The following is a 23,895-nucleotide window of genomic DNA, read 5'->3' as shown; positions in this document are numbered from 1 at the left end:
TGCCCTCAGTCCAGCTCAACTTTTTTCTTGAGTGACTTGGGAACCCCAAATCCTAGCGTAGGGTAATCTGGTATGCAGATTTTGGCCAACTCATGTAATCGAGTGCCTGCCTGAACCCTCTAGATCTGGGGTTGGCAATCTGTCGATCGCATTCTACCGACTGACTGCGGGCAGGTGACCGTTCAAGTCCCTACCTTGCCGACCCTCAAGTGCTTCGCCCCCAGAGTGGCAGAGCTACGCAGGGAAGTAATGAGGTCGGGTGTATGGGCCACCTGAAGTCTGAGGCTAGTAAGCTGTCAAATCCAGTCCTAGGCAGTGGAGGTATTCCCCACCACACAGCACACCCCTTGCTTTACCTGTGGTTGTGGGGGGCGGGGAATGCTTCTGCCAATGTTTCGCTGTCAGCTTTGACAACTTTCAGGGGGGATAGCTGGTTGCAGGTTCGGGCTCTTAAACTCATCTCCTGGAGTGTACTACATTGATCCCACTGGCCCTCCTCTCCAGTCTATCCAAGGTGCTTGTGAATGACATCATGTGGACTGGACAAGAGAGGAGTGCTGGTCAGAATCAGAGCACCAGAACAAGTAGATCAGCCACAGCAGCTTTTCTGCACTGCTCTGTATCTGGAAACCGCTTGTATGCCCTGCTGACCCCTTGTCTTTTTGTCTTGATTTTCCCTTTACACTGCCCTACCTACTACTGACCCCTGAACACTGCCCTACATTCTACTGACCTCTGTATACTGCCCTATCTGCCCTGAACACTGCCCTACACCCGATTTACACTGGCCCAAACTCATAGCCGTCAGCCAAGCTAAAATTGAGGCCAGCCAGGCCTGAAACTGGTCGAGCAAGTTAGTCTGCAATAGCAGATGTTCTGCCTTCATAATGTATTGCTGCATCAGACTTTGGGGGGTGACTAATTACTCCCCAGACATGAAAAAAAAAGTGAATGCAAAGTCTCTTGTTGAAGCTAACCTTTAAGATAGGCTAAGTTTATATTTTATAGTGATATTAGTTTTTTTAGATTTTTATATGTTTTCCTCATGTCAACTTTACTTTTTATCGGGGGCTTGCTAGTTAACTTTGATCATTGATCTTTTCCATGTTGTCCAGGTAGAATCTTCACCTCTTTAATGCTGGGTACACACAGGCCGAAAATCAGCCTGACCAGTGTGTTCTGCCGGGGGGGGGTGTCCCTATCTCAGAACACAATACCACAGCAGGGGGGAATGCTGTACTAACTGATATTAGTACAGCAATCTGTCAGGTTTTTTTTTTTTTTTTGTTCAGCCCACTGGGTTAAATGGGAAAAAAAAAAGGTGTGTACCAGCCTTAAGGTTGTCCACCCCTGCTCTAGATTCTGCATCTTACAATTGGCCCATCATTGTGAGGGGGCCCGGCAATTGATAACAGAAGGTAGAACATTTTGCATACCGGCGCACCCTGTGGTTTGGGTTTCCTGGGGTGCCCAATTCCAGCTGGAAATTTGTTATATGGTAGCAGTGATTTCATTAGTGTCAGTTGCAATTTTTTTTTGTTTTAGTTTTTTTACCTTAAGGCTGCATTCACACCTGAGTGTTTCAAAGTTGCGTGTTTTTAGCACATTTTACCACGATTTTGTACAGGTCCCCAAAGTAAAAAGCAGAAAAAAACGCCTGTAATCTGCCCCAAAGAAGCTCATGTTCTTTTTTGAGCTTAAGGCTCTCTTCACACCTAGGCGTTTTGATTTCGGGTAGAAAATCGCACGAGTTTTGCTGCGATTTTGTACAAGACAAAAGGTCACCAATGTAAAAAGCAGAAAACGTCTGTAATCTGCCAGAAAAGGAGCTCCTGTACTTTTTTGAACTTCAGGCATTTTGCTTCAGATGACAAAACACTCAGACTCAGTGAACAGGGACCATTGAAATGAATGGGATTTGTCTTGTTGGACGTTTTTAGAGCTGAGGCTTACAGCAGAAAAACTCCCAAAAGCGCCTTAGGCGTTTTTCAGGCGTTTTGCTTCTTTTGACAAAACGTTTAGATGTGAACAGGTTCCATTGAAACGAATGGGATTTTGCTTGTTGGATGTTTTTCCGGGCGTTTTACGAGCGTTTTTATGAGCTGAAAACGCTCAGGTGTGACGGCAACCTAAAAGCTTTTTATTATTTTATGTTTTGTCCATGATGTTGCTAACATGTTTATCTATTTTGCTTTATTTAGATTCCTGCTGCAGTGTCTAGAAGACCTGGATGCTAATCTGCGTAAATTAAACTCCCGCTTGTTTGTGATCCGCGGACAACCTGCTGATGTCTTTCCTCGGCTCTTCAAAGTATGTTTTCCATCATTATTCCTATCATTCATATTATCAACTGCCTTCTTCTGTCCTAATTCCTGTACCATGTGCTGCTGTCATTCCATCCTTGCTAAAACATTAATAGATCTACTCTAGTTAATTGAATCTGTGTCTTTTATAAGAAAACAATGTATATACAACAACAATGTAAATACATCAATGTATATTCTGTCCTTTTCCAGGAATGGAAGATCAGCAAACTGTCTATTGAGTATGACTCTGAACCATTTGGAAAAGAGCGAGATGCTGCAATCAAGAAATTGGCAAGTGAAGCTGGCGTGGAGGTCATCGTACGAATTTCACACACTCTCTATGATTTGGATAAGTGAGTATTCTAAAAAGTCCCAGACAGCATTTTTATGTAGTAAATGCTACATGAGTTACCTTTTTTTCCTAGTCATACTTCCCTGGGTGGATCCAGCATCAGACCGATGCTGCAGCTGCCCCCCAGTGTCTCTGCACTGAGAACTGAGTTACCGAACATTGCTGATGGCTCGGTTCACACTCCTCCCCGAGAGGAGAGCTGCTGACTGTCAGTCAGCAGCTCTCCTCTCTGCTCCTCCACACTCACTGGAGCGCTGAGCTGTGGAGGGGTGGGGAGCGTCCATCTCAGCGGCTCTCTGATTCGTACAAAAAAAAAAAAAAAAAAAATTTAAGTGTGGTTCAGTGCAGTAATTTATGCTTGTATGCAAGTACATAAGGGTATACGCATAAAATGAAGCACTGCCAGCTAAAAGAGGGTGAAGCATTGTATGCGTGTATACTCATATACATGTTCACGCGTGTATACAAAAGGGTCTTTACAGAACATAACTTGCGTTTTTACTCAAGATTTTTCCGCCAGCCTCTTTCAGCAAGATTTTGTGTGTAAACATCAGTAAATTAATTACTTTTTTGTGCAAGAGGCCTAAAGCTGCCTTTGCTAATGTTAAGTTATTACCCCAATGGGTGCTGCCAGCTAACAGGCCAGGCCCCCATTCATAGCATACACCTCAAAGATACCCACTACACAGTCCTTTAGATTCAAGCATGTTCCACATCAACAGCAGAGGATCAACAGAGGAACGGGAGGCTGAGAAATTTGAACACAGTACTTGAGCTTCTGAATAGGATTGCAGGACTCCTGACCATTACACCTGTATGTAGCTTGTGGGACATCCTATTCTAAAACCATGGCATTAATATGGATCCCCCTCATTTCTCCCCTTTTCAACTGTAACAGCTTCCACTATTGTAGGGATTTGGGGAGGCTTTTCATAATTTTTTGGAGCATGTCTTTGGGAGTTCGTGTCCATTCTGTCAAAAGAACACTGTTAGGGTCAGGTATTGATTTTGAACAAGAAAACCTGGCTTACGATTGGCATTCCAGTTCTCAACCCAACCTTGTTTAGTAGTGTAGAGGTCAGGGTTCTGTGCAAGCCACTGGAGTTCTCCATACGAAACTCCTTAAACCATCTTAATAGAGCTGGATTTGTGCGCACAGGGCACAGTCATCCTTGAATAGAAAGAAGCCTTCCCCATACTAAATACTTCAAGGTTGGAACAACCCAATTGTTTAAAAGTCCTTTGCATGCTCTAGCATCAACAGTACCTTTCACTCGCATCACCTAAATGCAATAATTTGGAGTGTTGTCCACATACTTTTGTCTATATAGTAGGTGTGATGGTCAGGGGTCCACAGTTTTATGGCCACATAGTGCACTTGTTTGAGCAGGCTGTCTTTTTAAATGTATTTATTCATTTTGCAAATTTGCAAGGCAGATGTATGTCTGGATTAAAATGTATGCTTGTTGCACACCAAAAAAATAGAAAAAACTGCGCTATAACATGATGGATGTATGAGTGCATAAAAATAAATTCATGTCAAAGTATGTGAAGTGAGAAATCCAGAGAAGACCTCTATAGGGATACCAACATCTATGGAATAAAAAATTCCACTAAACCTCTTCTCTTCCAGAGATGTTGACACGACGCTCTCCCCAGCCAGAATGGTTTCTGTGCGCTCTGCAAGGGACTTATATAGGCGGTGACCCCGCCCCCTTATGCCGTCACAGTCCCTGGGCATGCTGGGTCTGTGACGTTTTAGGAGGCGTGGTCACCGGGTGATGACCACGCCCCCTTATGACGGCACAGCCCCAGCATGCCCTGGGACAGTGACCTCATAAGGGGGCGGGGTCACCGCCTATATAAGTCCGTTGCGGAGCGTTCAGAGACCATTCCAGCTGGAGAGAGCGTCGTGTCAACATCTCTGGAAGAAAAGAAGAAGGCAGAAGTCCGGACCACCGCTAGCAATTGAGCTGCAGAAGATAGCGGAGGAGCCGGCAGAAGATGCGGACACCGGGAGGAGACGGCGGAGAGACCCCCGAAGTCAGAAGAGGACCCCCGAAGTCGGAAGAAGATCCCGGAGCTGCCTAATAAATTATTTTAAAAACCTGTGTACTGTTTGTTTTATTGACGCTTTTTTTCCCTAGGTGAATGGGTAGGGGTACCATGTACCCCATACTCATTCACATAGGGTGGGGGGCCGGGATCTGGGGGCCCCCTTATTAAAGGGGGCTCCCAGATTCCGATAAACCCCCCGCCCACAGACCCCGACAACCAACGGCCAGGGTTGTCGGGAAGAGGCCCTTGTCCTCATCAACATGGGGACAAGGTGCTTTGGGGGGGGCGCACACTGCGCCCCCCATGCCCCAAAGCACCCCCCATGTTGAGGGCATGCGGCCTGGTACGGTGGGGGGGGGGCGGCCGCCAGCGAAGTCGCCCGTCATGGAGGCGACTTGAAGTCGCCTCGTAATTTGCCGAAGTCGTGCCAAAGTCGCGCTGAAGCCGCGTTGAAGTCGCGGTACAAAGTCGCGTTAAAGTCGTGTTGCCCATGTGTGAACCGACCCTAAGAGTTGGTGTACTGTCCAGAGTACTTCCGCAGACACGCTGCACACAGAGAAGCCTCATCACTAGCTGGATATTCCAGATTGGGTCCATATACAAGCTTGATTTGCTTGCTTTTTGGTAAGCATGAATTTCATGTGGTGGAGGATCACTGTGAGCGGTGTTATTTCCAGTCTTCACATACCAGTCTTTACTGGGGAATATTGAGGGGATTCTCTTTGGGACTTTCTTTTTTTTGGACTTCTCAATTTATGAACCTTGACATGCACCTATTGATTTTTAGTTTTCTATGCATTACATATATTGTATATGGTTTAGTGGAATTTTTTATTCCTTAGATGTTGGTATCCCTATAGAGGTTTTTTCTGGATTTCTCACTTCACGTACTTTGACATGAATTTATTTTTATGCACTCATACATCCATCATGTTATAGCGCAGTTTTTTCTATTTTTTTTGTTTTTCTTGTGTCTATCTCACAGTCAAACTGCTGCTTTTTTTTGGGGGGGGGGGGGGGGGGGGTTGTGGTAGCGCTGTGTTTTTTTTGTTGCACACCAAGCTGTGTCAAGAATGTTCTTACTATAGAAGTATTTGTCTTTTAATAGGATTATTGAGTTGAATGGTGGGCAACCACCTTTGACTTACAAGAGGTTCCAAACACTTATTAGCAAAATGGAGCCACTGGAGATGCCGACTGAGACCATTACAACCGAAGTAATGGATAAGTGCACCACACCAGTGTCCGATGATCATGACGAGAAGTACGGCGTCCCTTCTCTGGAAGAATTAGGTATAATATTGTATACTTATTGGTAACCTGAATAAATGTTTATGACTAGATGGGTTAAATATTCAGCATTGTTGACTAAAATATCCATATCCTAGGGGAATATGGGGTCTGTAGTTATAGTTTTGTGTGTTAACCTGTAATGCAGTCCATCATTTTTTGGAATGTGTAACAAAACGTTTTATGAGAAAAAACATAATATCCTCGTAACTTCACTTTAATGTGATCTGACAGTATCTACTTTAATGCTTCCCAATTTGGACAAGTTCTAGTTTTATGAGTGCAGTTTACCATTATTTGATATGCTCTTCTTTTTGACTTAAAAAGAGTTTTGTTTGTAGACCACATAACAACAGAACCCCTGCTGGGCTTTTCCCTTACAAGGGGCTGCACCTAGGATTAGTAGTAGCAAGTCTTCCTGCTCTGCCTCTGCTGGATAAATGTGGTGCTACAGCCTAACCATTCAGATAATGCTGGTGCTGTATAAGCTTTTGAAAAGCAGCGCTCATGGGGGACCCCCTGTTTGGTGTAAGAAGCTGAAGCTACCTTTCAGCCTGCAAATTCAGTAGCTTCTGTAGAAGGCTAATCTCCGCAAAACTAAAGAGGCCTTTTGGGATGGTTTTGCTTTTTCTCTTTGCAGCTGAGGCAAGTGCTTTTTTTCCTGGGCTTGTGGCATCTCTCCAACCCATCATCTCTCTAAAATGCGAATACACCCTGTTGAGGGTTTTGTAGAATGGCTTTTTCATCTAAAATATGTTTGGCTTTTTTCTTTTGTCGAAGCTGGCTATTCATGTTACTTTGGCAACCCAGCAATCTGACTTTATTCAGCCACAGGCCATTGTGACCATTGTTTTTAAATAATTTCTGATTCCATTTGTAGAGTCAAAGAAAAATGCACCTCCCCTCATATGCTGAAAACGATTGCTGGTTGCAGTCCATCACATCACTCCTCCACACGTAGCTCAGTGTAATCCAAAAGAGAATCTGCACATAGATGTCTTCACAGGCAAAACTTTGATTTGAATCCTGTGATGAAGCCCATCGAGTGAAACATGTCAGGAGTGTTCCTGGGGGTGTGACCATGTGCTGAAGCTTGTCGGCTGGATGTTGTGCCTGTGAGGACATTCATCATCAGTGTGCGGCTTTACTTTTTGGATTACTCTGATTCAGGCTGAATGGCAGAATCACAAGAGCCCCAGTTAATTTGGTGTTCTGGTGGGCAATGTCTGTCCTAAGGGGTTACTGGTGGATAATTTCTGGCCAACCTGCTTGATCATATCTGACCAAGCTTTGCTTAGTAGATCTGTTTTAAGCCTGGACATAGCATTCTTTTCATCCAATGTAAGCTAAAGTGGCACAAAATTTTATTAGTTTTGTTTTTTTAATGCAGTTTGTGTCCCTTAGGGGATATTCCACCACCCATTCTGGGGTCACTTCAGGAAAGGACAGGAAATCTATCCAATGCGAGGGGAAATTCCATCTTTGTTGTCACCAGAAAAGATGTCCCCCTTGTTTTCCTGTTCTGACGACAACTCTAATGCCCCGTACACACGGTCGGATTTTCCGACGGAAAATGTGTGATAGGACCTTGTTGTCGGAAATTCCGACCGTGTGTAGGCTCCATCACACATTTTGCATCGGATTTTCTGACACACAAAGTTTGAGAGCAGGCTATAAAATTTTCCAACAACGGATTTTGACAACGGATAACGAATTTCTGATCGTGTGTACACAAATCCGACGCACAAAGTGCCATGCATGCTCAGAATAAATAAAGAGATGAAAGCTATTGGCTACTGCCCCGTTTATAGTCCCGACATACGCGTTTTATGTCACCGCGTTCAGAACGATCGGATTTTCCAACAACTTTGTGTGGCCGTGTGTATGCAAGACAAGTTTGAGCCAACATCCGTCGGAAAAAATCCTAGGATTTTGTTGTCGGAATGTCTGATCAATGTCCGACCGTGTGTACGGGGCATAAGATTTTGGATTTCCCATCATGGATAATAAAAACCTGACCGGTTCTATCCCTTCCTTGCTCCATTTAAAACTTGAAAAAAAGAAAAAAAGAATTGTCTGAGGTACTCTATTCCAATCTAAGCATTTTGTATCTTTATGGCCGCTTGCTTATTCTCATATTGCTGGTATCAAGTTACTAATGCCAATCTTAACTGAGCAAGGGTCTACAATGTGAAAGTGCAGGCTTCTAAATAAGCCACTCCTATCTTCAACTACTCCGACCCCTTATGGTGGTGGTAGTTGGTTTGTGATCTGTTGGTGGTGGAAAATACAAGGTCACAGAATATTGTTCACTTTGTGGAACAAAATGATCGTTCCAAACTAAAAATAATGGTTTTCTGTATTCCCCAGCTTGCATCCAGATCCCTTATGAACCAAGGGCTATTTTATCAACTGCTGATTAAGACAGAACTGATGTTTTTATTCATGTACGTTTATGTTCCATTTATTTATTTTTTCCTAATCTCACATCTTGATTGGATACAGGAACATTAAAGGTTCACATAGATGTGCACACTTAGTAATTGTAAATTAGATCCAGCTCCCTAACGTCCCCTGGCTTTCACATCCCTAAGTGCAAGCATCGTAGGAGTCTATTTTCTTTTTTATATAGCCATGTTTGGTGGCACATTTTAAAATTTAAGTCCACAAGTGTAAAACTTGTTGGGTTTGTATTTGCAGAGTAAAATGTAACTAAGGTAATGCAATCACAGAGCACATAATATCATGACTGTTTATCTTTGGCTTTTTACATTTTTTATTTTTTAATCTCTCTGCAAATTCCCCAGCTTTTTTGCACCCCCTATTGCTGCTGTACTCCTTAAAATATGTGCTATGGGTACCATTTTTTTTTTAAATACGTAAACACAGGACACTATATTATCAATAGCTGTATGCAAAATAATAGGCCCTTAATGTGAATATGAAATATACTTATTATGACATTTAGGGAAGTCTTTTAAATGTCTAATTCTGATTTTTTTTTTAGAAAAAAAACTTTAACTCTTTGGTGCCACATTTACCAGCAATGGGATGCATGTCCGAAAAAATCTCACTCCCATATTGCAGATAATGAAAGCATTTTGTTTAATATTGAAGTAGCTTATTGTTTAACTGAACCTCATACAATTTGTTTGGCGTGATTTAAAAGTTACAAAAGAATAAAAAAACTGTGCTAATTTACTGACCTATAGAGGCATATCCTCAACTCCATCTTGGACTTTTACACTTAATAAATGTGCAGAGAAAATTGCAGTTCCTTTGGTTTCATCCCCCAACTGAGCAACAGCACAATGTCTGGAACGTTAATCATTTGTGAATTTCATAAAAACATTTTTTTCCTTCCACCATTTTGCACATAACAGAATTAACGGCTCTTTGTAAGTTCTCCAGGAAACCAACAACAAAAATACAGTCCCTGCACACTAAAAGCATTGAGAGTTTTAGTTTTCTTATTCTCACCAAGCTTTTTTTGCCAGGATCTCAATTAGACAGGGTGCCACGGTGCCATTAGGCTGACAACTAGTGGGGTAACTTTCCAGCTGCAAGACATCACAAACGGACACAAAAGGGCGGTGGCATCACTTTCCCGCTGACTTCAGCGTTCGGGTGATGCCAACTGCTCCAGCTCTGGCCGGATTCGTGGCAAGGAAGCTCTCCGTGTGCGAAAACCCAGTGACAAGGCGGCACAGGTGGGGTCGTTCATGTTTGTAAAGAGAGCCACAGTGTGGCAGGGCCTAGCCTTTATGTCTACAGGGCACAGTGAATGTTGTGCAGCAGTGTGGACCTATGGGTTAAGCCCATAGAGCAGTGAAGACTTCAATATCATTTGTTATCTAACTTGTGTTAATGTTTCCTACCAAAAAATAAAATCCTGGATTCCTAAATTATCTAAGATGGAGATACAATCTCCTCTTAAAGTGTATGTCCATCCAAAATGGGTTTTTTTTTTCTTCGTTTTTGATGAAGTGGGAAAGGGCTAACCCACCTGTCAGATTTGTATTGTTTGGTGCTCTGATAGGTTTATCCTCACCTCCTGTCCCGGTGACAACATTTTACCACACAGAAAGTGAGGGGAATTCTTCAGCAGCAGAAACACAAATGAGTAGGGGAAAGCTACATCCCCTATCAAATTTCTACTTCCGTCTATGTACCTGTTGCAGATCTTTCTGGGAAAACCATTGTCAGCAGGACTGGAAGGGGAAATATCACTAATGGAGCCCAGATAGAAGTAAAAACTCAACAGGAGTTTTCATCCTACCCCACTCTATCCAAAACTGGAAAAAATGTTGGCTTGATATACACTTTAACCCTATTCAGGACTGATGGTGTGTACTTAAGATTGGGGCAGATCGATTTCCTAGTCTAGAACTATAAATTTCAAACATTCTGCTTTAGAACAGAATATATATTTGTTTCCTCTTTTGCATTGACTACAATTACAAGGGTTTCATATCCGCAGTCAGCTTCAACTTATTGGCTTATATCGACCCTGCAGCAACTGCTCTTGAATGCATGACGTTGTCTTTTCCGGTCTCTTCCTGTGCTTTCCAACCATGTGTTTGTCAACAGGATCAGCTGCTTCTTTTGTCCTTTGTGGAGATGGTACAGCTTTGCCCTTTAGAGACAGCCACATGCAATTAAGTGGAGCTATATCATGACCATTGGAAATGGAGAGAAGCAGCTCTTCTGATGACGTAACAGTATGGCAGCAAAGCACAAAATGAATCCTAAAAGATAAAGCTGTGCACTTGTGCAACACTTTTCAGAGGAATATTTACAAGCGAATAAGTTAGTCATCTGAAGGTGGTCAACCCCTTTAAGCAAAGAAGTTTGTAGTTCCCAGTGTTGGGTGGAGGGGGTACAATGTGTCAAAAGTCCTGAATAGCGTTATATTTGGTGTTTTAGCATGTATTTCGTCTGTCCTAGTTTTATGGGTGTTTTTTTTTTTGTTTTTTTTAATTCTATATTCTTATTTTCTTAAATTTCTTAAACAAAAATATCTACTAAATATAAATTATACAGAAAGACCAATTAAAAGCCAACTTGCTCTAAATTCTGATCCTTTCGTGCCAGGAGTCAGATTTTGTCGGTGCGTGTCCCTTTGCCGGAAATGGATTTACCTGGACTGCTAGCTCCAAGGAGTTAACGTATTGACCATTATGAAGAATCAAATTCAGTTTATGGACTGTTTCTTATGCTTGGCAAAAGGAATGCACCACATTTTCATGTTTTATGTTGTGTAGATTACAAATGGGAGAGAAATAGGATCTAAAGTTATGTTTATGATCGTCCATTAGGGTTTGATGTAGAAGGTTTGCCGTCAGCTGTGTGGCCCGGAGGAGAGAGCGAAGCACTGACACGGTTAGAAAGGCACCTGGAGAGAAAGGTAGGTAGAATGTCTGACTTGTGACCCATAGAAACTGCTCTCCTTTAGGCTGGGTTCACACTTATGCGAATTGCTGTGTAAGAAATGGAGGACTCCGGATATAGACATCCTAGCCTCCAGATTCAGCATCAAACTACCTCATTGTCTGGACGTAGTCCAGAGCCATTAGTCTAGCTCAATGCTATAGCTTAGATTAGACAGATTTCCCATTTGTTCTGTCCTCAGGTCCTCACAAGGGACACCCTGCTTCTAGGTCCACCATTATGAGATGGATAAGAAATCTGATCGCTAGAGCTTACGCTTTAATTGACAAATCTCCTGCAGATGGTAGGATTTTCCAGGGCATTTTGACACCGAGCCTCTGTAGTTCAGCTGTGTAAGGCCGCCACCTGGTTCTCCATTCACCTTTATTCAAATTTATACCAACCGCATGTCCAGACTTCTGCAGATGTAGTTTTTAGCCACAGGTGTCCTGCAACAGCACTCTCAATTTTGGGTCTGTTAACCTTTATTGTTGGGACTGTTGGCAGACTTCTGTTTGCCTAGGCGTTGCCCACCTTCCTCGTTCATTGCTTGGGTATGTCGCAGGCTCTATGAATACTTTGCCTGTGTCCTGTACTTTATGATTAATATAAGAGTAAATTTGACTTTCCTGTAAATTTCATATCTTGGAGTACAGTAGTGGACGCGGACACAGACCACCCTCCCTTCTATTCTGGGTTACTCTGCACTGCTTGCTATAAAACTGATTACTCAGAGTAGGGTAGCGTTATAGAGGAGGTGCCCAGTAAGCATGTCCTCAAAAGCTTACCTCATTCAATCCGCTAAAATTACAAGCCTTTAACTCGGGGTTTATGAATACTTTGCCTGTGAACTGTACTCAGCTTTAAATACAAACCATTCCATGGCCAAATAGTGTTTTGGTAAACTTTACCTTGTCTGACCATGCAGTTTTTGCTTGAGATGCCCTACCTACTGGGTTAATAGGTCTGTCAAAGAGCACTTTATTTTCACCAGTATTGATGTAGTTTCTGATAAAATGAATCTTAATTGTACCTGTTGAAGTTTTTTGGCATATAATATATGTATTTTTTTTCTTGCATTAAAGGCTTGGGTGGCAAATTTTGAAAGGCCTCGCATGAATGCCAACTCCCTTCTTGCAAGCACTACAGGACTTAGCCCTTATCTGCGGTTTGGATGCCTCTCTTGTCGTCTGTTTTACTTCAAATTAACAGATCTTTACAAAAAGGTATAGTTATAAAGCACTGCTCTGGAAATCATTTAAAAAAAGCACAAGAGTATTCAAAATAAAATAGAGGTGCTACCTACAGTGGCCAATCAGGTGTTGGCTTTTAAAGTGAGCACTAAAAGTTTTATTTTTCTTTTTTCAAAACTGATCAGCAATCTCCACAGACAAAAGCTCACAAGTGACTATTTATCCAGTTTTCTTGAAAGCATACTTTGCAGATAGAATGTCGGGCATGATAAATGAAACACAATGTAGATGATTTGAAACCGAGATGAGATAATAACGCTGTTTATTAGAAACAAAGATTTTTTTTTTTTTTTTTTTTTGTAGAAAAAACCTCTACACGTTACTAAATATTTTTAAAGATTTCTTTATAGGTAATTCTAATGTTATTAGGTAGGTGTGCCTATGGGTAGACTTCTTTCATTCTCATCCAAGTAAATAGTAGGGTAGTCTTTATTTTATTTTTCAGCATCCATGAAGTTAAAAACTTAAAGCGGACCTGTAAACAAATTTAGTTTGTTTAGTTTGTAAAAGTGTTTTCAGCCTACCTGTTAGTCTTAGGGTTAATTCACCCAGAACAGACAGCTGCTGGAGAGGTTTCCTCTCCGCCAGCTGTTCGTTCCGACTGGTTGGGGGCAGTGTGGTGCGTGGTTCAGTGTATCCCACAGCTTCTCTTATTTTGTTGCGCTGCCCTGCTGTACAGTGACATGCGATTCTGTAACAGCGTATTGCGATAAAATGCAACAAGTGCAGTAAAATGCCGGTCACCACATTGTCGGATTTATTTACTAAAGGAAAATAGACTGTGAACTTTGCAAGTGCAGTTGCTCCAGAGTTTATTAAAAGAGGGGAATCTCTGCTGACTTCTATCATCCACTTGTGCAAGCAAAAATTCAGTTTTTTTAAAGAAGTATAGCCAAAGCTTTTATGGATCACAGGAGTGCAGTTCTTTCTGCACTCCTGTGATCCGTTTTCAGCCGACATCACAGGGCCAGTCCAGGCTCTGAAAAGATCCCAACAATATGGTTGGGACCCGCCCAGAAGACTGGACCGACAGCTGGCTCAGCCTCTCAGTGATCTGCCTGGAGTCCAAACCAGCCCCTCCCACCCCCTCCACAGCTTAGTGCTCCAGTGAGTGCTGGAAGTGCAGAGCAGAGAGCTGGGGACTGACTGTCCCCGACTCTCTTCTCGCAGAATGCTGAGAACTGAGCAATCAGCTCTTTTATCACTCAGTTCTCAGTGCAGAGACAGCAAAAACAGGTGCAGCATCGGATCAATACTGCATCCACCTAGGTGAATATAAATGTTTTTAGGTTTTTTTTTACTTTACTTATCAATTTTTCCTGCATGCGATTGTGTGTTCTTTGCAAAGTGAAGCTTCGCCTTTTACTGAGTTCTGGAGCAACTGCACTTTGAAGAGTGTAACTGCATTTGCAAAGTACATAGTCTATTTGCCTTTAGTAAATCAACCCCATGTGTGAATTCAATGAATCTAAACAAGACTGTTACTGTTTTTACCTCGCCTTGAGAGTAGCTTTTAATAGCTTTATAATATTAAGGTATAGGCTTATGTTAAAGCTCATCTCCAGGTTTTGATTTGAAGTGATTTTAAAGGCAAAACATGTTTTACCTTGATGCATTACCTGCTATTATTATCTCCTATTACCTGCTCTGTGCAATAACATTGCACAGAGCAAGTAAGTATAATGTTTATTATTTTAGGTAAAAAAAATGTTTTTACTTTAAAACCACTTTTTACCTTTAGTTCGTTTGGGCCAAGCTGGTCCAAATAAAATATTTACATCACCAACAGATTGCAGAAGTAGAGTTTGTGGCATCATCACAGCCCACCTCTCCACCTTAGCCATAGAGAGGAAGCTTTGTATTTATTCATAGAATACAAAGCTGAGCATCACTCAACTCGATTTTGTTTGGAAGTGGGGCGGAAGGTTCTCGTCCCACTGCCTGAGCACAGCACTGTACATAGCTGAGGCTACATACAGCTTTTAAAGTCATCACAGCCTCTACAACGGTTGGCAAAGTAAATAGTTTGTTTGGACCAACTTGGTCCAGCGAACTATTTAAAGTTAAAATGGTAGTAAACCCCAAACCAAAAATGTTATACAGTAAATAAAAGCTGATCATTGTAAACACCCCTGCCCATGTAAAATGGTTTGTCTCATCTCTGTGTAACCGATGCATCTTGCAAGAGAGCTTGTTCTTTCAAAAAACAACAAACTTACTGTCCAGGTCACCAGATGAAAAGAGAGGAAAAAGATCCTAAAAAAAGAATATTAATACAGCCATCACAGCTAAGAATTGGTAAGCTGCAATATAATAAATGTTTGCTTTTGGGTTTAATACCGCTTTAAAAGAAACCTGGAGATCAACTTCAAATAGGACATACACCTTTAGTGCTTAATATGTCATTGTACATGTTTGAGTGGTATGCTTCCTGTAAGCCTTCTTTTTATTTTATTTTTTTTTTATTTTACATTCTGAAAAGTAAAGCTTGAACTAGTGAACAAAAAAATGTATTTACTTTATATATTATTTTGTTCTGGCTAGGTGAAGAAAAATAGCTCGCCTCCTCTCTCTCTCTATGGGCAGCTTCTGTGGCGTGAGTTCTTTTACACTGCAGCCACAAACAACCCACGCTTTGATAAGATGGAAGGAAACCCCATTTGCGTCCAGATTCCATGGGATCGGAACCCTGAGGCCCTGGCCAAGTGGGCTGAAGGCAGGACGGGTTTCCCATGGATTGATGCCATAATGACTCAGCTCCGACAAGAAGGCTGGATACATCACCTGGCACGACATGCTGTGGCTTGCTTTCTTACCAGAGGTGACCTGTGGATAAGCTGGGAAGAAGGAATGAAGGTATACTATTGTTACTTGTATGGCTACTTTTGAGTGGACCTGTGCTTTGCTTGTGTAGGTCAAGAAACAAGTTTGTTTACATTAGCCCCTCTCCCCCTCACAGTACTGGAGGAAAAAGTAAGTGAACCCTTGGAGTTGATAATTGAACCTCCTTGGGCAGCAATGACTGATTAAAGCCAGTGCTTTTCGGTACCTCTGGATTAGACCTGCACAACGTTCAGGAAGAATTTTTGACCATTCCTCTTTACAAAATTGCCTCTGACACATTGGTAGGGTGTCTGGTGTGAATGCAGGAAGAAAAATAAGTGCTCCAGGTGAGGCTGGAAAATCAGTCCCACAGCAGGCAGCCCCACAGGCGCTGGCCTGGCCCACCACCGTGACATATAGGAAGATGAAGTATGAATGGCCGCACACCATAACGGAATACCGGTGTAACATTTTTTTTGTTACATGAAGACAGAAAATACAGTAGTCCACGGATAGATTAACGCGTTTCACACATCTGAGTGCTTAATCATAAACATTATTCGTGGACTACTGTATTTTCTGTCTTCATTCAATAAAAAATGATCTTCATGTCTGGTTTGAATGGCTCTTTTGAGGTCATTCCACAGCAATCTCTATGGGGTTAAGGTCTGATCTCTGACTGCGCCACTCCCAAAGGCGCATTCTCTTTTTCCGAAGCTAGTCTGTGGTGCATTTACTTTGATACTTGGGGTCATTGTCCTGTGATCTTGTCTTATGGCAAATTATTGCAGAAAACCAAGTGGCTATTTCCAAGGGGTTCACCTACTTTTTCAGCCACTGTAAATGTGGGACATCAGTAGAAACTATTGTTATTTTTGGCACTAGTTGCAGTCATAACATCTGTACTATATATTTAGTTTTTCTGTTGATACACATTGTAGACTTGGGGTTCATGCACCCTGCATCTCAAAGAAGCTCCTACAGGCTTTTGAACTTTTTTGAGCTCTTATTTTTTATGCCTGGAAACTCCCCTCCATGTTAGCATATGTGTCCATGCACACTTTGGCTTTTTCAGGCATTTACAGGCATATGCTCTTACAGGCAGGAAAAAACTCTACCAAACTTGCGTTTTTGAAAGGATCTTTCGAGCAGAAAAGAACGTGCGAAAAAAACATGAAACCGCTCAAAGAGCCACAAACGCTTATGCTCAAAGAAGCTCAATAAAAACGTGCAAAAGAGCCCAAAAAAGCACAAGCTTCAAGCTGAGATAAAAGCTCAAATGCCTGTAAAAGCAGCATTTTTTTTTGAGCTGCAGTGTGCATGAGCCCTAAACACTAAAGTTCATGATGCATTGATTTTGCCTATTTTAGAAGCCTAAACATCCAAACATACACGTTATTAGTATATGTGAACTGACTTGTGATTAACCCAGTTATGCTTTCAATAAAGATGAGGTGTTTATGTATGCCATGACCTTTAAAAAAAACTGCTTTTTATTGTACACAGCAGGGCACCCACAACCTAGAAAATTGCCAGGCATGTTTAGAATTGAGGATAACGCATGAAAGAAATTACGTTCAAGTGAAATGTTAGTAGGTCTTGTGATTGTAAAACCCATTGCAGAGAAACGTTGGGATACTGTAATGGTAACAAAAAACTTCAGCTCACACATTTACTGTATTTTTAGTAGGGTAGACAAGCCGAATAAATTATGTACTTCTGTTTAAAGCAGTGGTTCTCAACCTGGGGGTCGGGACCCCCTCAGGGGTCGAATGAAGATTTGCCAGGGGTCACCAAATCCTGGGCTGTTCCTAAAGCCCGCACCGCTCTCTCTGCCTTTTTGCGGCCGCCCACTGGAGCCCGCGGCTGCCCACTCAGCCTCCGCGCAGCCACCTATTCAGTTCACAGCATGGGTGGGGGGCAGAAACTAGAGGTTAGCCAATCTCCTGATTTGGGCATAGGTGTCACTGCTGCGAGACACCACAAAGTCGGAGACACGGTGAAGCCAGGGACACAGTGAGTAAGACTACCTGTGATTATAGTTGCCATTAATAGTCCCCACTACAGTTCTCAGATCAGCAGATAACCTTGATCAAGAGCACCTTAGTTGGCTGATCAGAACTCCCCCCACCGCACCAAGGAGTAAGAGAAGGAATAAAAATAGAGAATATGTGGAAGGTAGAGAAAAAGAGGGGGAGGAGCAAAGAAAAAGGGAGAGAAAGAATAAGAGAAAGAACAAGAAAGATGGCTAGAGAGAGGGATGGGGAAAAAAAACAAGAAATTAGGATTTTGATACTGTACGAGTGGAAGGTACTCAGGGAGAGCTAAATGTCCGTGGGTTAGGGGCAAATTACTTGTCTTGCCTTGGGTGCTCACAACCCATGCTACAAAAATAATTTTACTGTTAGGGGTCCCCACAACTTGGGAAATTTTATCAAGGGGTCACGGCACTAGAAAGGTTGAGAACCACTGGTTTAAAGGCAAAGCTACCTTTTCCAAAAGGCATTGAAGAACAGCTACAGGTAGTAAATCTGTAAACTGCTTATGCTGTCTGATTTGGGCAGGCTTTCACTGTCCTTGCTGCAAAAATTGGGTCTGGGCCTTAACCCATTCCATGAAAGGTTTTTAAAGCCTAAATGCCCAAAACAAATTTATTAGTATCTGTATATTCGTTAACAAAAAAATCAAAATGTCCTTAATAAGTTTGACACGGATTTTAAGGATGTATAAGGCTTTTATTTGATACAGCGTTTATTATATTTCCAGCTTATTATGTTTAAATGGATAAACATGTTTTAAAAATACATTTCAAACTTGGGTTTCATTTTTTTTTTTTAATTACTTTTAGATATACTTTTAATTACTTTATTTCACTTTAATTGCTCCAGTCTGCATTTCACTGTGCGAGGCATAATGACAGAAAAACTAGCAGTTATGTTTGTAATCAAACCCATAAGATTACGGCACGGCAGGAGGGGAAGGGGAGGTGCAGATCGGACCTCAAAAATATGATTATAAAGCACTTTGAAACATGTGCCATTGGTAACTGTAAAATAAAAATTATAATGATCTATCTTCTTTAAACTGTAGCTGTATTGTATCCCTCACACACATTATAGAGCTGTAGTGAAAGGTATCACCATACATTCATAAAGTGGTTGTAAAGGCAGAAGATTTTTTACTTGAATGCATTATTGTCTGCATTAAGGTAAACAAGCCTTCTCTGTTCAATTCCAGCACTGTGCCCGAAAGCAGCGTCTCTCTCCTCTCTCTTCCTTCTCACTGGACATGGAGGCAGCAGCGGAAATTATTGGCTCCTGCTGTTGTCAATCAATTCCTGTGAGGAGGTAGCGTGGGGTTGATTTACTAAAAGGCAAGTAGACTGCGTACTTTGCAAAGTGCAGTTGCTCCAGAGCTCAGTAAATGAGGTAAACCTTCACTCTGCAAAGAATACCCAATGACGTACAAGGAAAAAGACTGTATTTATGCTTGCACATGATTGGATGATGGAAGTTGGCAGAGCTTCTGCTAGCTCTGGAGCAACTGCACTTTGCAAAATGCACAGTCTATTTGCCTTTAGTAAATCCACCCCTGTGTGTCAATAGATATACAGAGCCTGGCTCAGGCACAAGTGCACCTACAGCAAGCGGTTTGCTATGGAGGCACTCGGAGGAGTGCAGACGGAGGATTGGGGCTGCTCTGTGCAATATCGCTGTACAGAGCAGGTAAGTATGACCTATTTGCTATTTTTTAAAAAATAAAAAATTTAAGCTTAATAGTCACTTTAAGGAAATAAGAAGTCATGATGCCTGTTGCTTTATGTGAGTAAAGTACAAGTTTAAAACTATGCTAAGTTATGCTGGTGAAAATTATTTTCTTTATGCTCTTAAAGAGCATCTTCACCCTATAAACATACATTTAAGTCAGCAGCTACAAATACTGCTGACTTTTAAACAACACACGCTCAACCTGTCCCAGGATCCAGCGATATTCTCACCCAACCTAGCTCTTTTCCGGTGTTTGGGTCAAGGCGCCGGAATCTTAACTGTGGGCAGCCTTGTGGCTTCACAGCCGGCTGCCCTTGTGCATACTCAAGCCGAACTGCAGCACGTGAATGGTCCCACTGTCTCCTGAGACCTGTGATGTGTCCTCCAAGAGGCCACAAAGGGAGGAGGGGTGAACATCCACTCGAATCGCTGCGCAAATAAGGTATATATGTCTTTTCGGGGTATTTGCACAAGGGACAAAGAACATCTAAGCTATGGGTAAAGGTATTTTTCGTATACAGTATATAGTTGTACATTTTCAGGATGATTGTTTTAAGTGGTTCTGAAAATCTCCAAAATAAAAACATCGGTAGTCTATTTTTGGGTGTGTGGGGGCAAATCTGCTTTGAAAGAAATGACCTCATTCTGACGTTCTAACCAGAGGATGTAGGTTGGAGGTCAGATGGATTTGATGTTGGATTTAGTGCTTCCTACGTGTCCAACTTTACACTGACCCACACAGCTGAATCATGTGCTGATTGAGAGCAGATATAGCGATCCAATTTTTACAGCTGGATATATTGTTTGTTTGGCAGAGATCCATTCTCTGTAAACTGCATAGCCTAGGTGATACATCAGATAAAGGGAATTTTGAACAAGCTTAACTTATAAAGCAATTTGTGGTGTATTTCCATGAAGTAATAGGATACCCAGTGTCCTCTGTGTAGTGATATCTTTGACCTGCTTAAATCTGATCAATCGTTTAGTCAGTGACTCACATGTTCTGAAGGAACCCACGGCCTGACTTGTTTATGGAAGTTGATATATTGAAGGTCACCAAGCAGCAGAAGGTGCTATTGTGTGAATCAGGGTCTTTGAATGAGAGGTGCTGGCAAGGGAAATAGGTTACCTGTCCGAAATGCAAACCTTTGTCTGGGAGGGAAGGGGAATGAGCTCTGAAGACTCCAGGCAGGGTTTATAAACTCCATTTTGTAAAGATGAGTCCCTCTAAAAATATTTCAAATTATTTTTATACATACAACTAGCAAAAGTACCTGAATCGTGTTTGATGTCAACCTCCTGTCATTGATCAGTAGCACTCAGACTGGGAGAGGGGAGGGACAGCACTAGCATCCAGAACTGTTTCTCCCTTGTGGATTTGCTCCCTAGGTGGAGAAACACTTTTAAACCCAACCACTAAAATCTCATAAAATCTTTAACGTGTCATTTTAAGCTGCTTTATTTTTTTAATTTTTTTAACTCTACAGATTAAATTAAAGCAGCAATAAGCCCAAAACCAAAAATGTAACATATTGCAGCTTACCAATCCTTAGATGTGGCAGCTGCAATAGTTTTCTTTTTTAGGCTTTTTTTTTTTTTTTGACTTAGGGGCGTACACTGTGGATGAAGGAGCAACAGAGACCCCTTTTGGACAGCAGCATTGTCAGTTGGAAGAAGGGGTTGGGTAGTGTTAGATGCACTAGCAAATATAGATACACTAACTAATTGAAGCCAAACTTCAGCTTACACTTTTTAAGCAGTTACAGCAACAGTTTTCTTTCTTTTGGTATAAATGTTCTATATAAAGGAGCTGATCCTTGTAAGCACCCCTACCAGTGATAAATGGTTTGTCTCAACCCTGTAACTGTGACATCTGCAGGACAGCTTGTTCTGTATAAAAACATACTGGCCAGATCACCAAGTGAAAACAAAGGAAAGAAAATCTTGCCACCACATCTAAAAATTGGTAAGCTGTAATAAAATGTTTGCTTTTTTAGGCACTTTCTGTTTTAGGCTGACAATACGCTATCCCTGTCTCCCGATTGTGCTCCTGCATTATCTCCTGCAGATGTGCTTCCAGCAGAGAGGCCTGTAAGTGTCTGCGCTGACTCTCATTGTCCAACACGTTTTTCCCTTGTACATTAAAGTGGGCCTTCCTGAGAAATGGCAGCAGTCACTGCTGGAGCAAGTACATAAACAGCAGTAGTAGATATAAAAAAACTGTGAAAAATTGCATCTAAAATCACAGTGAATTAAAAAACAAAAGAACACTCAGCTGGAGTTTACATCTATTTGATATATATGTATATTTTGACAGTTTGTGTTGCTTCTAAAACAATGCCTAATGATGTGATGAAAACCAACATATTCTCTTTTTTTCTGTCTACACAGGTCTTTGAGGAGCTTTTACTGGATGCTGATTGGAGTGTCAATGCCGGGAGCTGGATGTGGTTGTCCTGCAGCTCCTTCTTCCAGCAGTTTTTCCACTGTTACTGTCCAGTTGGGTTTGGAAGAAGAACTGATCCTAATGGGGATTACATCCGGTAAGGAAACGTTTTTTGTTTTACCATTTGCTAAAGCCAACCATAGATGGTTCAAATCCCTGCTGAACCAGCCGCGATTCGAACATGTATGGGTAGGCTGATTGTACCAAAGTCGATAGGATTGATAGCCACTAGCAATAAACACAGTGTTCTCCCGGAAGGGACAGTTCCCCACTCCCCCACCCACCAGAAGAACAAAATAGCTCTGCGGAGGGATTCCCCCATCAACACTGACTGTGTTGATAGGGCAATCAAGCAATTTTTCTTTCCTGCAACCCATGGTTACAGATAAGAGAATTGAATCCTCTATGGCCAGCTTAAAGGTTTGTGTAGATGTAATGGATTGGGAAGGAGTTTGAAGGTAGAGATTTTTAATCTCCTGCATGCTGCAATTTGAATTGCATTAAAATGCTGTTTCACCATCTGTGTCAGTTGAATTGAAAGAAGAAATGTTAAAAATCACAGCATATCCTAAAACACCTGGCAACATGTGTTAGTGTTACTAAACCCACAACAGTAAAATCAGTCTGTATATGCAGTAAAGCATGCTTGTTATACTCACTGGAACCTAGGGGTTAATCCTACGCATTGTGTAAAAAGGCTGTTTTAATCTGACTTCTCTGATCCGCCCCTTCTTTTACTGCCCCCAACCCATCTGCTGATACTGATAGTACAGAGCCCTAGGAGGCACTCTGCACATGCTCAGTTTACTGTGTATTGCTAGAGATGGGTTTTTTTTTTGTGCCAGTCGACACTGTCCAGACAGAGGGTTGGGGTAATGCAGCATCATAGGCCACATAGAGGAGAATGGAAGCTCCAACTAACTTTAACCAGTGATCTGCTGGACACAGAAGTCACAAAACTGCTCTAACTGCTGATGAAAAAATATATTTAGCCATTTATATTTACTAAAATAATTGCATTTCCATGCTCTGTGTACTGTGGGAGGCCGGATATAGTGAATGCAGGGTCCTGGGTTTAGTAACACTTTAAAGCCCAACTATCAGCAAGGATTTTTTTTTCCAACAGGGATACAGATTAAAACAAAAATGCATTTTTAGTAGAGTGGGCCATAGTTAAAACTTTCTAAAGTATTTTTATTGCTGTAAGTGCTTTTCTGTTATGAATACAGCTGCCTCATATTTCTTGTCCTGCTGTTACAGGAAGAGGAAGTGGGAAAAAATACTTTAACAGATATTCTAACACTTTCCCGCTACAGAAAACCACCTAAAATGTGGCTAGAGTTTGGATTTAAAAATTAGATACATGTATTGTAATAACATTTGGTATGAAAGATCTCTGACTTAGACTAGAGAGAAGTGGTATACTGCAGTAACCTAAGCAAGAGTGCCTTGGCCGTCCTGGACTCTCCCTCCTGATTGGCTGTGACACAGCACTGGCGCCATTGGCCCCCACTACTGTCAATCACAGTTAGTCAGCCAATCAGGAGAGAGGGGGGCAGTTTCGAACCACAGCTTTGTGTCTGAATGGCTGCAGCTCGGTTCGGGTGCCCCCAGAGCAAGCTGTTTGCGGTGGGGGCACTCAACAGGAGGGAGGGCCCTGGAACGCCGAAGAGGGACCCAAGAAAGGGAGGATCCGGGCTGCTCTGTGCAAAACCATTTCACAGAGCAGGTAAGTATGACATGTTTGTTATTTTTAAACACTAAAAAACAAGACTTTAGTACCACTTTAATTATGCTTGAAGCCCTGCTCAAGGTGGTAATATATTAATTGTAGGCTTTTTATTTTTGTTTTAAGTCGTTACTTGCCAATTCTGAAAGGATTCCCTCCAAAGTATATATACGACCCCTGGAATGCTCCTGAGGCAGTGCAAAAAGCTGCAAAATGTATTATTGGTGTAAATTATCCCAAACCAATGGTAAACCATGCTGAGGCCAGTCGGCTGAATATTGAACGGATGAAACAGATCTACCAGCAGCTCTCCAGATACAGAGGACTTGGTAAGTCGCATTCAGTCGCATTGACACTTGTTGCTTGTATTCATTTCTGACCCTTCTCACACCATATTGGCTTAGTAGACTTTCTAGAACAGAACGGTGTCACATAAAGGCT

At 41.9% G+C, this 23,895-nt stretch overlaps 1 protein-coding gene across 1 annotated transcript in view; it reads left to right on the top strand.

Moving 5' to 3' along the window:
- Nucleotides 1–23,895, top strand: part of CRY1 (cryptochrome circadian regulator 1) — an 87,069-nt gene that overhangs the window by 40,172 nt on the left and 23,002 nt on the right. The window contains exons 2-9 of the mRNA XM_073621223.1: nucleotides 2,202–2,310; nucleotides 2,517–2,659; nucleotides 5,825–6,009; nucleotides 11,325–11,413; nucleotides 12,522–12,662; nucleotides 15,234–15,545; nucleotides 21,671–21,822; nucleotides 23,581–23,783. Of these exons, the coding sequence (XP_073477324.1) occupies nucleotides 2,202–2,310; nucleotides 2,517–2,659; nucleotides 5,825–6,009; nucleotides 11,325–11,413; nucleotides 12,522–12,662; nucleotides 15,234–15,545; nucleotides 21,671–21,822; nucleotides 23,581–23,783 (1,334 nt within the window). The remainder of the gene's footprint in view (nucleotides 1–2,201; nucleotides 2,311–2,516; nucleotides 2,660–5,824; nucleotides 6,010–11,324; nucleotides 11,414–12,521; nucleotides 12,663–15,233; nucleotides 15,546–21,670; nucleotides 21,823–23,580; nucleotides 23,784–23,895) is intronic.

This window comes from Aquarana catesbeiana, linkage group LG03, assembly GCF_042186555.1.
Source record: "Aquarana catesbeiana isolate 2022-GZ linkage group LG03, ASM4218655v1, whole genome shotgun sequence".
NCBI classification, from domain to species: Eukaryota; Metazoa; Chordata; class Amphibia; order Anura; family Ranidae; genus Aquarana; species Aquarana catesbeiana.
Note: the sequence above shows the minus strand (reverse complement) of the source record. Positions and strands in the feature narration are given on the sequence as shown.